Here is a 16,886-nt window from a genome sequence, read left to right on the forward strand (position 1 = left end):
ATTGAGTTGAGTTCACGTTATAGGGCTCACCTTAAGAGGGACAGTTGTTGGTTTTTTTTAAATCTTAAAATGAATCACTAATCACATTAAATAAATAACCTTTATTCATATAAAAAAAAAATCTGATTTATTGAATTTTCTATGTGGTCTATATTAAAGGGAACTTTATTTAATATAGCAGACTTTTAAATGCTATACTTGTGCACAGTTTCTACTTAACATATCAAAGGGACGCAAAAAGGCACTGATTTTGTGGTACGACCCAGAGGCATGTTAGGTTCTGAGTGAAGGGGATTGCCATTGCGTGACATCAGTGAGGACCTGATCTGTTTAAAGCATTTTAAACAAGATTACAGTAATGCACAGGATGCTCATTCTTAGGACAGCCCACCTACCTAGTGCCAATGGAGGGTGGAAAATACACAGTACACAGAAAATACACAGTCAAGGTGTTATTGTAAAAATATGTACAGATGCAATATTTACAGAATATTTTAAAAGGTATTAAAAGTTGAACATGGCATAACAGATTGTTGAGTAAAATGTTTTTTGAAAATTGTACAATTCACATGATATAGAAAAAACGAGTGAAATAAGTTTCACCCATTAGTGTTGTCTATTCCACCTAAGTTATTGTAAAATGTATATTTTCTTAACAATCCATTACAATGTGTTATGATACAGTGCCTTGCGAAAGTATTCGGCCCCCTTGAACTTTGCGACCTTTTGCCACATTTCAGGCTTCAAACATAAAGATATAAAACTGTATTTTTTTGTGAAGAATCAACAACAAGTGGGACACAATCATGAAGTGGAACGACATTTATTGGATATTTCAAACTTTTTAACAAATCCAAAACTGAAAAATGGGCGTGCAAAATGATTCAGCCCCTTTACTTTCAGTGCAGCAAACTCTCTCCAGAAGTTCAGTGAGGATCTCTGAATGATCCAATGTTGACCTAAATGACTAATGATGATAAATACAATCCACCTGTGTGTAGTCTCCGTATAAATGCACCTGCACTGTGATAGTCTCAGAGGTCCGTTAAAAGCGCAGAGAGCATCATGAAGAACAAGGAACACACCAGGCAGGTCCGAGATACTGTTGTGAAGAAGTTTAAAGCCGGATTTGGATACAAAAAGATTTCCCAAGCTTTAAACATCCCAAGGAGCACTGTGCAAGCGATAATATTGAAATGGAAGGAGTATCAGACCACTGCAAATCTACCAAGACCTGGCCGTCCCTCTAAACTTTCAGCTCATACAAGGAGAAGACTGATCAGAGATGCAGCCAAGAGGCCCATAATCACTCTGGATGAACGGCAGAGATCTACAGCTGAGGTGGGAGACTCTGTCCATAGGACAACAATCAGGCGTATATTGCACAAATCTGGCCTTTATGGAAGAGTGGCAAGAAGAAAGCCATTTCTTAAAGACATCCATAAAAAGTGTCGTTTAAAGTTTGCCACAAGCCACCTGGAAGACACACCAAACATGTGGAAGAAGGTGCTCTGGTCAGATGAAACCAAAATTGAACGTTATGTTTGGCGTAAAAGCAACACAGCTCATCACCCTGAACACACCATCCCCACTGTCAAACATGGTGGTGGCAGCATCATGGTTTGGGCCTGCTTTTCTTCAGCAGGGACAGGGAAGATGGTTCAAATTGATGGGAAGATGGATGGAGCCAAATACAGGACCATTCTGGAAGAAAACCTGATGGAGTCTGCAAAAGACCTGAGACTGGGACGGAGATTTGTCTTCCAACAAGACAATGATCCAAAACATAAAGCAAAATCTACAATGGAATGGTTCAAAAATAAACATATCCAGGTGTTAGAATGGCCAAGTCAAAGTCCAGACCTGAATCCAATCGAGAATCTGTGGAAAGAACTGAAAACTGCTGTTCACAAATGCTCTCCATCCAACCTCACTGAGCTCGAGCTGTTTTGCAAGGAGGAATGGGAAAAAATGTCAGTCTCTCGATGTGCAAAACTGATAGAGACATACCCCAAGCGACTTACAGCTGTAATCGCAGCAAAAGGTGGCGCTACAAAGTATTAACTTAAGGGGGCTGAATAATTTTGCACGCCCAATTTTTCAGTTTTTGATTTGTTAAAAAAGTTTGAAATATCCAATAAATGTCGCTCCACTTCATGATTGTGTCCCACTTGTTGTTGATTCTTCACAAAAAAATACAGTTTTATATCTTTATGTTTGAAGCCTGAAATGTGGCAAAAGGTCGCAAAGTTCAAGGGGGCTGAATACTTTCGCAAGGCACTGTATCATGCTGTATAAGCCATCATAGTGGCAACGTTAATGTTCAGGCACAAAGTATTCATTAATAACTTTATCCCACAGGACACACTGAGTCTTATCCATCTTAAAGAAATATACGACATCTCTTTGTACCTTGAATGCCCTCCGTAATGAGCTGACTTTAGCAGAGAGCCCATATTTAAGTGTCACAGTCAAAGGATGGGGCAGTGCTGGCCACAGGAGAAGTAGAGCATCTCTAGTGCATCTGGCTCCTGTGGAATTTTCTTGACATCTGTCTGACCTTTGCCAGACTGACCTTTGCCAGGCTGGACCACCACAACCTTTCCACCTCCCGGGCCTTCAATCAGAGGGTGCACTTTATTATCTGGCATCTTGAAGTCAGTAGGGGAAAAATCTGGCAGGGTTCCATTCTTCTCAGCCCACAACTTGGGTTCCTCTGCATTGTCTTTACTGTCCTTCGAGACGTCACCCATGGCACTGCCCTTGCTGACAGAACTTAGGTCATCCTGGTACGGGTCTGAGTCACAGCCATGAGGCAGGTTGAAATAGGTGCACTTTGCCACAAAAGGCTTCACAGTCTTCACCATGTCCTCCCGATCGGTGTGGCCGAAAAGGGAGTATGGAACATCTTCTTTTGCATCTTTGCACTCATCTTCCGTTAACGCAGATGTGTTCTTGTAAATATTAATAGGCTCTGAGACAGACTTTCTGATCACGCTCTCTCTGAGGAGCCACCTGTTTTCTTCTATCGGGACACAGTCTCCAGGCCCGACCTGTGTATTGAAGGCGATACACCGCGTTGGCTCACTGTATGTGTCAAAAGAGCTTGTGGCATTGAAGTATGATAAGTCCAACATTACTTTGGTCCGTGCATTATGGAATGGGGAAAGGCTGATCTTACCAGGAAATTCTCTGGACTTTGGTCTTGGGACAGATATTGGCTGACTTTCACTGGCAAGGACTTTTTCATTTGTATCTTTCTTCCCATAAAGCCTTTCAATAGTTCTCCTGACAAAGCCTTTCGTGATGGATTTCTTCACAGAATCATCCTCACCACTGGACATCTCAGTTGACGTCAGTGATCGATGACTACCGTCAGAAGTCCCTGGTCTGTTGTCAGACAGATCTGAGCTGTTTGGGCTGGTTAGTCTTGTTTGTCCATACTGAATGTCCACAACGCTTTTTGCCATAAACATTTCCTTTATTTTCTTGACCCTATTTCCCTCAGGCTCTCTAGTTATACAGCCATCATAGCTAAATGCTAGCGAGGAGGATTGTGGAGCTGGGGGGGACATGACTACAGTTTCTGATGTATTTATAGGCCACGTTGTCCTTTTACAAGTGTGCACAGGAGCTTTGTCTTGCTCTTTGACATCCTTAACAACATAATTGGTTGTTTGCATCTCAGATGCTTCCTCCACAAGCTTGGCTTGTTCATTAGATAGATGGGATACGCTTGTTAAATCATCGCCATCTGAGAAAGCGGGAACCTTTATGTGGGCAAACGGTTTGATGCCAGTTGTCTCTAATGTAATGCTTTTCCTTTGCTCTACATCAGCAATCTTCTTATCCAGTAGTTTTACTCGCTCTGCTACAGATGGTAATGGTTCCTCAAAACGGCTGGTTGTTTTTGCCTCAGTCATTTCGTAATTCGTATCCTCCTCAAACGGCTGTTTCTCTACGAAGCTTTCCTCATACTCTGCATAACTCTCATCCTCTGTATATGGCTCATCCTTTACACCAACATGTTCGGCCTCAGAGCTAGGCAGCTTCTCTTCACAGCGTACTTGCTTCTTCTCTGTGCCACGCCGATTATCCTCAACGTTGGCTTCTTCTACAGTATCAGACTGTTGTTCAAAGCTAACATGCTGCTCACTATCCTTTCCGCTGTCCTTATCCATCCTGTCATCGCTAGAATGCTGTTTGACCAAGCTAGGCTTCATTTCTATGACAGTAGACACTATTTCCTTTTCAGTAGTCTGCTTCATCCATAAGTGAGTCTGCTCATCCTTCACGTTAATGTGTGCATTTGCATTGGGAAGGTTGTCTGCACGGTTTTCCTCTTCCTCGTCTAAGCTAGCCCGGTCGTCTTCCGGAGTATACTCTCTTTCCTCTCTACTAACCTGCATCTCTATACATTTAACCCCTTTCTCTTCGTGACTTGGTTGGTTCTCAATGTGACATTCGAGCTCTTCCTCTAAGCTAGCCTGATCTTCTTCAAAACTAGACATGTTTTCCTCACTGCTAACCTTTACACCTGTACATTTAACACCTTTCTCCTCGTGACTTGGTTGGTTCTCAATGTGACAGTCGAGCTCTTCCTCTAAGCTAGCCTGCTCTTCTTTAAGACTAGACATGTTTTCCTCACTGCTAACCTTTACATCTGTACATTTAACCTCAGGCTCTTCGTGGGTTGGTTTGCTAGCAACATGACGTTCCAGCTCTTCATCTGAGCTAGCCTGGTCTTCTTTAGGGGTGGACTGGTTTTGGCCTATGTGACACTCAAATTCTTCCTCTGAGCTAGCCTGCTCCTCAGGGGTGGACTCTCTTTCCTCACGGCTAACCTGCAGCCCACAATAGCTTGGCTGATCATCTATGTGACATTGTTGCTCTTCCTTCAACCATTTCTCCTCCACACATTTACTTTCTGACTCCACATGGCTAATTTGGTCCTCAACATGACATTTCTGTTCTTCCTCTGAGCTAGCCTGGTCTTTTTCTACGCTTTCCTTACAGCTGACCTGCAGCTCCATAGATGTAACCTCCTGCCCCACATGACTTGGTGGGTTCTCAATGTAGTATTCTTGCTCTTTCTTCAAGCTTTCTTCCTCCTCCACATAGCCTGCTTGTATGTCCCCATCCTTCTCTCTAGCCTCCACAGAACAGGCTGGCTTGTCCAAATAGCCATCATGCAATACTAAACTGTAAGCTTGCTCTATCTCTGAGGATGTCTGTTCTTCATCATGGTTAACCTGTTTGTATGTAAATTTAGCCTCCTCTTCTTCCCAGTTGTCCTGCTCAAGTTCAGCACCTTCCTTATTTGCTGCCTGTCTGTTTCCGTGGCAAATATAATCCTCTTTAAAGCTGTGTTCTTTTGAGGAGAAGTACTGCTCTTGCCTACTGCTTGGGCTCTCTGGGATTTGTGACACTGTATTTTCAGCCACCTCTTTGGGATGGTGAATATTTGTAAATGTTTTAATGATGGATTTAACATCAACAGTAGCCTCTTTATTAAGCACATGATCTTTTTCAGCCTCTTCCTTAGGGACTTCGGTTGAATTGGCATTTAACCTTCCCTCTGGGGATGACTCCACTTTTTCATTAGCTTTTTTATAAATGTTTATTTCATTCCCATCCATGCTCATGCTCACCCCTGTTGAAAGGGCTGCCAATGCTTCCTTGACCTTTTCTGGCACATCAAGCTCATTTATTAGCTCATCGATATCCAGTGCTTTTTCTTTAATGTTGTAGTCCTCCACTGGGCGTGTCTCAAACAAAAGATCATGCTCTGAACTGTTCAGCGCTGAGCTGCGACTTCTGACTTTGTCATTGAGTTCCTGGAAGCCCTTCCAACTTTGCAGCAGTTGTGAGGAAGTAGACTTTTGCAAATCTGACAGGTTAGCTTTCAACTCCTCTGCATCCTCTATGTTGGCAATTTCTCTCAGAGACTCTATCATTTTCAAAGCCTCAGCACAGCTTACACTGTTTGCATTCAATTCAGGTATGTTCCAGTTAGTGAAGCTTTCCTTTAAGGTAATAACAGATAAGAATGCCAGGAGAGCTTTGGAGGATGACCCAAATGTAGAGGCCACATGGGAGGAGAAATCAGGTAAGCTGTTTGACTTTTCAAGACAAGATGGACGATTGTTGTGTGTGATTTGTCTAATTGACCGAATTGAGAAACAGAGCTTCTCTAGCACAGGTTTCATGTCTGGCTGGGGAGGTAGTTGTTCTCTGTATGATGGTATCTGTGCTTTTGTTAGAGGCTCCTCTGCTGTTACTTTTGTACTGTCTCCCTGATCCGAATTGCTCAGGTTATCATCACCATTTGTCTCTTCGTGATTCACCAAAGCGGGACTGGGAGGTGTTGGTGTCTTCTTCATGGAGGAATTGAGATGTACTGGCGTTGACTTAGGCGATAATGGCGTTTGGCGGCTTTTCCTTGGTAGAGGTGTCCTTTTCAAGGTGGGACTTACTGGGGACGGTTCGATTGCCAGAGAGTGATTTCTAGATACTGGCTTTTTTTTTGCCTTGAGTCTCGTAGGTGGTGACACTATTTCTAAAGTCTGAGAATATGGTGACAGTCTGTTTTTCAATGTGCGATTACTAGGTACTGGTATCTTTTCTGAAGAGAGATTACTGGGAGCTGACTTATTCCTCGTCATAAGAGTGGGTAAATTTGTTCTTTCAGGTGAAAAATTGTTGTGCAATTGTGTTTTCAAAGAGATATGTCTTGGTAGTGGTGTCCTTCCTTGTTGAGGACTGCTAGATAATTGGGTATTTTCTGAAGTGGAGTCACTGGGTAATGAAGACTTATTTGGTGGCGATGTCTCTTCCAATGAGTGGCTGTTCGGTAGTTGTGTTTTGTCTGCTGTGATTTGAACAGGATTTGATAACTGGGCCTTCTCCAAAGTAGGATTACTGGACAATGAAGACTTATTCACTGACAATCTTCTGAGTGATAGTTGCTTTTCTAGGGAGACATTACTGATCAATCGTGTCTTCTTCGTTGGGAGTTTAGGTGATGATGTTTCTCTCAGAGTGGAGTGGTTGAACAATGTTGTTTTTTCCAATACATGGCCAGTGGGTGATAGATCCTCCTCTGATGGGGGGGAGATTGATAAGGCTCTTTCATCTGATGTGCGATTAGTAGGTGATGTCGAGATGAAACATGAGGGACTACTAGCTAATGAAGCCTCATTTAAGACATTGTTGGATATTAAGGTTTTAGCAGGATGTGATGTCTTGTCAGATGAGAGACCATTGGAGATCGGTGCCTTATCCACCAACACCTTTTCCACAGTAGGATCACTGGATATTGAAGACTTTTCAGCTGCGGCTTTCCTGAATGATAGTTGCTTTTCCAGGGAGAGATTACTGAGCAATCGTGTCTTTTTTGTTGCGAGTTTAGGCGATGGTGGTTCTTTCAGAGTGGAGTGGTTGAACAATGTCTTTTCAAATGCATGGCCAGTCGTTGACGGAGCCTCGTCTGATGAAGGACTGCTTGATAAGGGTTGTTCTTCATCACCTAAACTACTAGGTGATGAACACATTAAATATGAGGGACTGCTAGCTACTGAAGACCCATCTGAGACTTTGTTGGACAATGGTGTCTTCTCTGTTTGTGTTTTAGCAGGCAGTGGTGTCTTCTCTGTTTGTGTTTTAGCAGGCAGTGGTGTCTTCTCAGGTGAGAGACAGTTTGAGACTGGGATATTCTCTTTTAAGGAGCTATTTGGTACTGATGTATTTTCCAATGACAGATCATTTGGGATTGGTAGCTTCTCTACTGAGATCTTGATGGGTATTGATGTTTGTTCCAACGAAGGACTGTCAGAGGGTGATGGCTTTTCTACCGAGATTATTGCAGGAGGAAAGACAGAGAAGCCGTTGGAGAGAGGTGGATTTTCAGCTGAGGGATTAGTGGGCAACCTTTCCTGTATAGTATCAATGTGTAATGGGGTCTTTTGCAATGATGGGTCAGAAGGACATGGTAATGTTGTGTTTTCCATAGTCAGGTTTGTCTGTGTTGCTATATTTTCAAATGTTCTATTTGGAAATGCTGCTGTTACCAAAGATGGACTACTTGGTATTTGTGTTTTTTCTTTCAAAAAACAAGACTCATCTTCTTCAATGTCCATTTCACAATTGATTTCTGACACATCTGGAACAAGGTCCCCCTCAGTTTCTACCTGAGACATTGTTGGTGTCTCCACATTTTGAGTTTCCTCCACTGGGTCTGGGTACACAGTTGGGAGGGCTTTCTCTAGCCAGTTCTCAACATATTCATTGATATTAGAAGAGGACGAAAGGAGTGCAGGCAGTGACAAATCATGACACTCTTTCGCAATCCTTCTCTCCTCGTGCACGGACCTCTGCCTTTTCAGTGTTCCCTTCCCCTGGGCCTCCGTAGGAAATGAAACGTGCAATAATTTCTTCTTTACTGAAACTGACGTTCCATTTCCATTTTCACTAACATTTAGTTCTTTCACTGACAATTCCTTTGGGTTTTCAATATTTAATTTGATTTCCTTTCCTTTTAGTTTATTTTTCATTAGACTTCTGGCAGGTTTTGGTCCATAAATTTTCCTTATCGATGCATTGCGGCTAAACCCCCCAGTTTTCACTCTTTTATTGTTTTCAGGACTATTTGCACTACTCTCTTTACGTCTTTTGTCTGGTGTTGTACTCTTACGAACCTGGTACTTTCTCAACTTGGGCTTTGAGAACCTTTTCTTGACTTTCTTTACAGCTTTAGTGGTGGAATTTTCTTTGCTTTCTTCAGAGACCAACTTTGGGGTCTCGTTGTCTTTGGTGGGCTTGGAGAGACTGGTTTTATGGACATTTAGTACCCTGTTTCTTAGGACAGATCCTCCAGCCTTAAATGTGGGTATGGTGAAGTCAGATGACAGAGACTGGTCAGCCCTCCGCACGCTGATTGACTCTGAGGCTGTAGAGAGTCTTTCCAGCTCCATCTCTAAGTCATTACTAGAGGAGAAGCGGGCTGTTTCCGAGGTGGCTGGTCTCCCATACATCAGACCATACGTGGACACACCCTGGACACTGTACTGGCTGTTAGCAAGGAAATTGTCCTGACAGGTCTGCTGCTCGTATATCTGCATTACACTTTCTCTGACTTCCTCCTCGCTATTTTGGATTTGTAAGATCTCAGCCGCCCCTGATTTAAAAGTGGATTGAGTCTTATTGTAATTGTTGATATCCATAGAGCCAACTCTCCTTGGTTTAGGGACTGGCCTGCTGCTGCATTGTCTGACCATGCAGTACTCCTCTTTGACCTCTCCATTCTTAGTTGTCTCTCTGTAGGAGTATGATCCCACAATGTTCTCCTGAATCTCATCTCCTGATGGTGTGTTGATGTTCTCCAATGAGGCCTGCTTCTGTCTGGATCTCCTGGGTCCTGGGGTAGGAGCCCTCCTGAGAGAGACCTCACTGACATGTATTTTAGAATTATCCTCATCATCTCCTTCCACACTGGTAGGTCCACTGGCCTCTGGAGACATATCATCCTCATCATCATGATCATCCTTTTTAGCATTGTACCCATTGATGGTGCCCATGGCGTTGGGTTGTGTTGGTGGTAGGGCATTGGACTCAGGAGATCTGATCTCCAGCTCAGACTCAGCCACACTGAGCTGGCTGGCCACACTGGACCTGGTCAGGGTGGTGGTCCAGTGGATGGTCTCCTCCTCCTTGATGGTCAGTCGTACCTTCATCTCTACCGTCATGCTGCCATCCTGGTTCACCCGAAAGGACTTCTCAATGTCATCATCACCGGGCATACAGTTGTCTGCCCCTTCATGTCCGTTGTAGGTGTCGGCGTCCGTTTCGGCAACTGACTCCAGAAAATGGCCAGCCTCCAGCACCACAGATCCCGTGTTGTTACTGGGGAGGTCACACTGACTTCCTGCAACGGAGTGGTGTATCTGATTCACAAAGTATCTCTCTGACGATGAGGAGAAAAGATGTGATTTGCTGCTGGACACGGACTTCTTTTTCCCTTTGGAGTGGATCAAAGGAGAGAATGTGAAAAATGATGTATGGACATTTTTTGGAGGCAAGGATGTTTCAGCAGGTCATCAAATCCCCCAGAAGCAAGAAGAAAAAGAGAAGAAAAACATTAGTTAGAAAACCAGATCCACTGTCCACACTGTTCTTACTGCATCATGACGGGCTGCATATGAAGAGAGCAGGTCTATGTAGGTCATCCATGGTATTATGGATGAAACTAACGTCTCAGCACTTTCCCACTGCTTATCCCGTAAAGGTACGTAGACAGGGAGGGGATAGATTACTGCTAGACAGACAGCACTGTAGATGTGACATACATTCATGTCTAACAGTGCATCTTCATATTCTCAAAGTAATGCGAAACATGGCAGTTAAAAGGGATATGCTGTCAAAATTCTATTTAAAACATCAAGGCAAAAAAATACAAAACATAGCTAATTAGACTTACGGGGTGCCGGTTGTTTTAGTCTTTTAGATGCCATTCGTCTGGCAGGAAGCCATGTTGGAGCAGAAGATCTCTGTGTCTTGTAGTTTCCAGACTTAAAGGCCTCCCGACCGGCAGCTACTACAATTCCAGAGCATAGAATCAGAGCAGGGAGCCCATCTACCTGCAGACAGACAAATTAAATATATTTTTACTGTACTCTACTAGTAGTGGAATTACATTTTGATGGGAAAAACGGAAAAATCTATTAATTATTAAAATAGCCCACTTGTAAAATCCTGCCTTAAAGCTAATACTGTATTTATCCAAATTATTTTCACCAAATACCTAGTACCTAAATCATGTAGGTACCTAAATGATGTAGGTACCTAAATGATGTAGGTACCTAAATGATGTAGGTACCTAAATCATGCACAATTTGCTAAAAAAAATAGAAGTAGAAGAGTTGAAATTATCAATTGATTTGTTTGTAATTGATAAATTGATAATTCAATAAATATTGGACACCAAGACTAAATCAATCTCATGACACATCAAAAAAAGGTGAACTTTCTGAGGTCCCTACTCCCTAGAGACAGTATCCCAGAATGCCTCCTCAGTTAATATGATTAACAATTAAGGAGCTTAGGACTTTCTCTTTCTCTGGCTGTTATGTGTCAGTCAGGCAACATGCTGCCAATCAGTTAAGGCTGGGTCACCTCCAGTCATGACGTGAGGGCATCACAGGATAATACCAATGTTGAGAGCCTGAACCTCTAAAGGAGAGGCACACGTGTTTGGTTACAGTATCAGCTGTGGTGTCCTGCTCTAACTGGAGCTTGAGATGACGTTACAGTAGACGTTACAGTATCAGCTGTGGTGTCCTGCTCTAACTGGAGCTTGAGGTTGAATATATGAAAGAAGTGTTACTGAACAATAACAAGCAAATCTGAAATTATTATTATTATTAGCAGTAACTGTAGTGTCCATAGGCATTGAGAGAGCACTTACCCTTCTTCCATCCGGTGTGTGTAGTTTGACCACAGGAAAGTGCATCAACTCGGACACGTAATCCAGCAGCGCCTCAAAGGTGGGAGTGGTCCTCTTCTGTAGCATCATATTGTGCTTGACACTTGGGTCCCCATTCCGAAACACCATTAGCCTCTTAGGTGTGCGCACAGTCACAGGTTTTTTTTTGCGCATGGGCCTGCCAGGGTTCTGTTTGGCCAGTTGAAAGGCCCTACGGCGGGCGCTCATGGGCCTGGCATGGTACCAGGGCGGAAGCTTCTTACTGGCTGCTGCCATGTTGATGGGTTTGACCTTCCGCTGGTCTGAGCAGATGTAGGCCTTCCCATCCTCCAGTTCATCTAGTGTGTGCACCGCATGGACACCCCGCGGGGTGGTGATGTTCCTCACTCCGAACGGCAGCGGGACCTTCTTGGAGAGGCTGTCCAGGAGGGCATCGAAGGTCTTAAAGGTGCGGCTGTTGATGGCCATGCGCAGGCCACTGAACTGAGGGTCCCCGCTCTTGTAGAAGCAGACGTGCTTGGAGGCGATGGGGTCTGTGATATAGGGGTGACGTGATGTGGTCACTGTGTGCCCACTCCCCGAGGACTGGTCCTGGGGGGGCCTTCTTGGACCCACCTCACTCATTATGGCTGGTTAATAGGCTATGGGGAGAAAGAGATGAATGACAGTTGGTCATTTAATTAGAAGAAATCATGGTTAACAGTAGATTGATTATTATCAAATCGCATTTTATTTGTCACGCGCCGAATACAACAGGGGTAGGTAGACCTTACAGTGAAAATCTTACTTACAAGCCCTTAACAAACAATGCAATTTTAAGAAAATACCAACAAAAAAAAGTAAGAAATAAAAGTAACAAATAATTAAAGAGCAGCAGTAAAATAACAATAGCGAGACTATATACAGGGGGTACCTGTACAGAGTCAATGTGCGGGGTCATCGGTTAGTCAAGGTAATTGAGGTAATATGTACATGTAGGATGAGTTATTAAAGTGACAATGTATAGATAATAAACAGAGAGTAGCAGCAGTGTGAAAAAGAGGGGGGGGGGGGGGGCAATGCAAATAGTCTGGGTAGCCATTTGATTAGATGTTCAGGAGTCTAATGGCTTGGGGTAGAAGCTGTTAAGAAGCCTTGTGGACCTAGACTTGGCGCTCCGGTACCGCTTGCCGTGCGGTAGCAGAGAGAACAGTCTATGACTAGTGTGGCTGGAGACTTTGACAAGTTTTAGGGTCTTCCTCTGACACCGCCTGGTATAGAGGTCCTAGATGGCAGGAAGCTTGGCCCGAGTGATGTACTGGGCCATACGCACTACCCTCTTTAGAACCTTGCAGTCGGAGGCCGAGCAGTTGCTATACCAGCCAGTGATGCAACCATGCTATTGATGGTGCAGCTGTAGAACTTTTGAGGATCTGAGGACCCATGTCAAATATTTTCAGTCTTCTGAGGGGGATTGGGCTTTGTCGTGCCCTCTTCACGACTGTCCATGATAGTTAATTGGTGATGTGGACACCAATGAACTTGAAGCTCTCAACCTGCTCCACTGCAGCCCCGTCGATGAGAATGTGATTTTCCTGTAGTCCACAATCATCTCCTTTGTCTTGATCACGTTGAGGGATAGGTTGTTGTCCTGGCACCACACGGCCAGGTCTCACCTCCTCCCTATAGGCTTTCTCATCGTTGTTGGTGATCAGACCTACCACTGTTGTGTCATCTGCAAACTTGATGATGGTGTTGGAGTCGTGCCTGGCCAGCAGTCATGAGTAAACAGGGAGTACAGGTACAGGAAGAGACTGAGCACGCACCCCTGAGGGGCCCCCGTGTTGAGGATCAGCGTGGCGGATGTGTTGTTACCTACCCTTACCACCTGGGGGTGGCCCGTCAGGAAGTCCAGGATCCAGTTGCAAAGGGAGGTGTTTAGTCCCAGGGTCCTTAGCTTAGTGATGAGCTTTGAAGGCACTATGGTGTTGAACTCTGAGCTGTAGTCAATGAATAGCATTCTCACATAGGTGTTCCTTTTGTCCAGGTGGGAAATGGTAGTGTTGAGTGCAATAGAGATTGCATCACCAGTGGATCTGTTGGGGCGGTATGGAAATTGGAGTGGGTTTAGGGTTTCTGGGATAACGGTGTTGATGTGAGCCATGACCAGCCTTTCAAAGCACTTCATGGCTACAGATGTGAGTGCTACAGGTCGGTAGACATTTAGGAAGGTTACCTTAGTGTTATTGGGCACAGGGACTATGGTTATTACAGACTCAGTCAGGGACAGGTTGAAAATGTCAGTGGAGACACTTGCCAGTTGGTCAGCGCATGTTCGGAGTACACGTCCTGGTAATCCGCCTGGCCCTGCGGCCTTGTGAATGTTGACCTGTTTAAAGGTCTTACTCACATTGGCTATGGAGAGCGTGATCACACAGTCATCCAGAACAGCTGATGCTCTCATGCATGCTTCAGTGTTACTTGCCTTGAAGCGATCATAGAAGTAATTTAGCTCGTCTGGTAGGCTCGTGTCACTGGGCAGATCGCGGCTGTGTTTCTCTTTGTAGTCTGTAATAGTTTGCCAGCCCTGCCACATCCGACGAGCATTGAATCGTACTGCACCAGCTCCAATCTTAGTCCTGTATTAACTTTTTGCCTGTTTGATGGTTTGTCGAAGGGCATATATGGATTTTTTACAAGCTTCCGGGTTAGAGTCCTGCTCCATGAAAGCGGCAGCTCTACTCTTTAGCTCAATGCAGATGTTTCCTGTAATCCATGGATTCTAGTTGGGGTATGTACGTATGGTCACTGTGGGGACGACGTCATCGATGCACTTATTGATGAAGCCAGTGACTGATGTGGTGTACTCCTCAATGCCATCGAAAGAATCCCAGAACATAGTCCAGTCTGTGCTAGCAAAACAGTCCTGTAGCTTAGCAGCTGCTTCATCTGACCACTTTCTTATTGACCGAGTCACTGGTGCTTCCTGCTTTAGTTTTTGCTCTCATATTAATCTAGTCCATCTATGACAAAAAAAGTTTTTTTTGTTTAAAATCTATTGGCTACAAATCGATTTCTGAATGTGCTATAGCAACAAAAACCACTCTCTCCTGCTGCGTTTCGATAAGTAAGGATTCCAGGCATATGCGTTGTTAGTGGCTGGGACGTAGGGTTCAGCCAGGAGTTGATGGACAGTCGGAAGATCGAATGAAATGGTAGGAGGGACATCCCAGCTTCAAGTGGTGTCAGATTTCACATCCTGCTTCACACAGGCAGAAGAGACATACTGCTGTGTTCGTGAGAATCAGGGCTATCGCCATTTCGATTTATAATAAAAAATGTTGGTTGGAACCAGAACAGGTCCCCAAAACAGGGGGCTTTACACCTAAGAGGATTTAAAGTGCTGTGAAAATATTTATAAAATTAGTAATACATCATACAAGTGGGAGGTAATGCAACAATTATCTTTCCTTATGTACTTGAATGAGTATGCTATTTCAATTATTTAAAAAAGTATATATATTTTTGTCTATTACAGTGGGGCAAGAAAGTATTTAGTCAGCCACCAATTTTGCAAGTTCTCCCACTTAAAAAGATGAGAGAGGCCTGTAATTTTCATCATAGGTACACTTCAACTATGACAGACAAAATGAGAAAAAAAATCCAGAAAATCACATTGTAAGATTTTTAATTAATTTATTTGCAAATTATAAGTATTTACCAAAGAAGAAGTGAACACATGACGATTATGATTACAGACTTAATACAAGAGACAGGCCCCATTAGCAATGCTCATTACGCATAAAGGACATCAACAAAATCACATTTTCCTCGTTAGGCCTAATTGTTTACTGGTCCGATTAAACTGGTAACAGATTGAGTGACGTCTTGAGGGCATATGTTGTTTACTTCAAGGGACATGGTGTTATCAGGCTTAACAGACTACTGCCAGACTACAACAATGAATGAAACAACATTGTAATTCATTATATAGGATACTTTGCTATTTCAGGCTATTGGTTAATATTAAAGTAGTTGAAAATAGTTTAGTCTCTTTGATCCAATTTCTGATCAGGAATTTGTACAAATAAACATTTGTGCCGATAGTGTAACTATTTATCACATAGGCCCTTTCATTTCTATCACAAAATATTATTGTAAAGTAACATTGCCGACACTGTTATATGGTAGAAATATACACCTTTATCTATATTTTATCTACAAGGTTATCTATGTGTTACCTACAAAGTAGCTGGGCTAAAGGTAGATTAATTTGAACAGAGGTATGTGCGACAGCTCAACTCCTCTCATCGACAATAAAACTAAAACAAAAGTAAATGAACATATCATTAACATAAAATATTGAGTAAACTCACCTAATATCCCATGATAAAAATGTCAGTTGGTGTATCCACAAAAGTATCAACAAAATGTTGTCCCATGCTCTGCATTATGGCTACTGTTGGCCAGCTCTGTGCTGGGAGCTAAGGGTTATTTAGGGAGGCTACATCATGATTAATTTGCTTAATCTTTGCTCAAAGATAATCTCCCCTAGAACAGTGTTGTGTGTGAAGAGAGTGACTGTGTGTGATAGGCCTATACACTGCCCAGATCAAAGAATATAATTAATTCAGCTGTCATTCATTGTTTCCAGGAAGTAATTTGAGAGATTCCCACCTGAGGAGATAACGTACTGTACTTTTTGAAAAAAATAAAAATAAATAGGGGCTAGATCAGCTTTAATATTGCATATAGATTGTAGCTTCCATCAATGTAATTGTCTGCGTCATCTCCAATCACCCATATATTTTTGGGTAAATACTGTATATACAGTACATTGATACATACATATACATAGATACATACATATAAACACACATACACACACACACACACACACACACACACATATATATACAGTGCCTTGCGAAAGTATTCGGCCCCCTTCAACTTTGCGACCTTTTGCCACATTTCAGGCTTCAAACATAAAGATATAAAACTGTATTTTTTTGTGAAGAATCAACAACAAGTGGGACACAATCATGAAGTGGAACGACATTTATTGGATAATTTCAAACTTTTTTAACAAATCAAAAACTGAAAAATTGGGCGTGCAAAATTATTCAGCCCCTTTACTTTCAGTGCAGCAAACTCTCTCCAGAAGTTCAGTGAGGATCTCTGAATGATCCAATGTTGACCTAAATGACTAATGATGATAAATACAATCCACCTGTGTGTAATCAAGTCTCCGTATAAATGCACCTGCACTGTGATAGTCTCAGAGGTCCGTTAAAAGCGCAGAGAGCATCATGAAGAACAAGGAACACACCAGGCAGGTCCGAGATACTGTTGTGAACAAGTTTAAAGCCGGATTTGGATACAAAAAGATTTCCCAAGCTTTAAACATCCCAAGGAGCACTGTGCAAGC

General features: G+C 43.0%; 1 protein-coding gene across 1 annotated transcript; it reads right to left on the minus strand.

Moving 5' to 3' along the window:
* Window positions 1–2,471: 2,471 nt before the first annotated feature.
* Window positions 2,472–15,923, minus strand: LOC139366833 (uro-adherence factor A-like). The gene is made up of 5 exons (XM_071104526.1): window positions 15,835–15,923; window positions 11,462–12,120; window positions 10,475–10,634; window positions 3,834–10,015; window positions 2,472–3,053 (listed from the first exon to the last, which is right to left on the minus strand). The coding sequence occupies exons 2-5, from the start codon at window positions 12,101–12,103 to the stop codon at window positions 2,472–2,474; spliced, it is 7,566 nt and encodes a 2,521-aa protein (XP_070960627.1). The 5' UTR covers window positions 12,104–12,120; window positions 15,835–15,923.
* Between the last annotated feature and the right edge of the window lie 963 nt (window positions 15,924–16,886).

The sequence above is a fragment of the Oncorhynchus clarkii genome, chromosome 15 (genome assembly GCF_045791955.1).
Source record: "Oncorhynchus clarkii lewisi isolate Uvic-CL-2024 chromosome 15, UVic_Ocla_1.0, whole genome shotgun sequence".
NCBI lineage: Eukaryota > Metazoa > Chordata > Actinopteri > Salmoniformes > Salmonidae > Oncorhynchus > Oncorhynchus clarkii.

Excerpts from the sequence above, each read along its gene's own strand:
- LOC139366833 (XM_071104526.1), bottom strand. The coding sequence starts at position 12,103 with ATGAGTGAGGTGGGTCCAAGAAGGCCCCCCCAGGACCAGTCCTCGGGG. Across the intron at positions 10,016-10,474 it reads ACTAAAACAACCGGCACCCC|GGAAAAAGAAGTCCGTGTCC; the intron begins GTAAGTCTAATT and ends TCCACTCCAAAG. Across the intron at positions 3,054-3,833 it reads TGGATAAGAAGATTGCTGAT|GTCGGGCCTGGAGACTGTGT; the intron begins GTAGAGCAAAGG and ends TTCAATACACAG.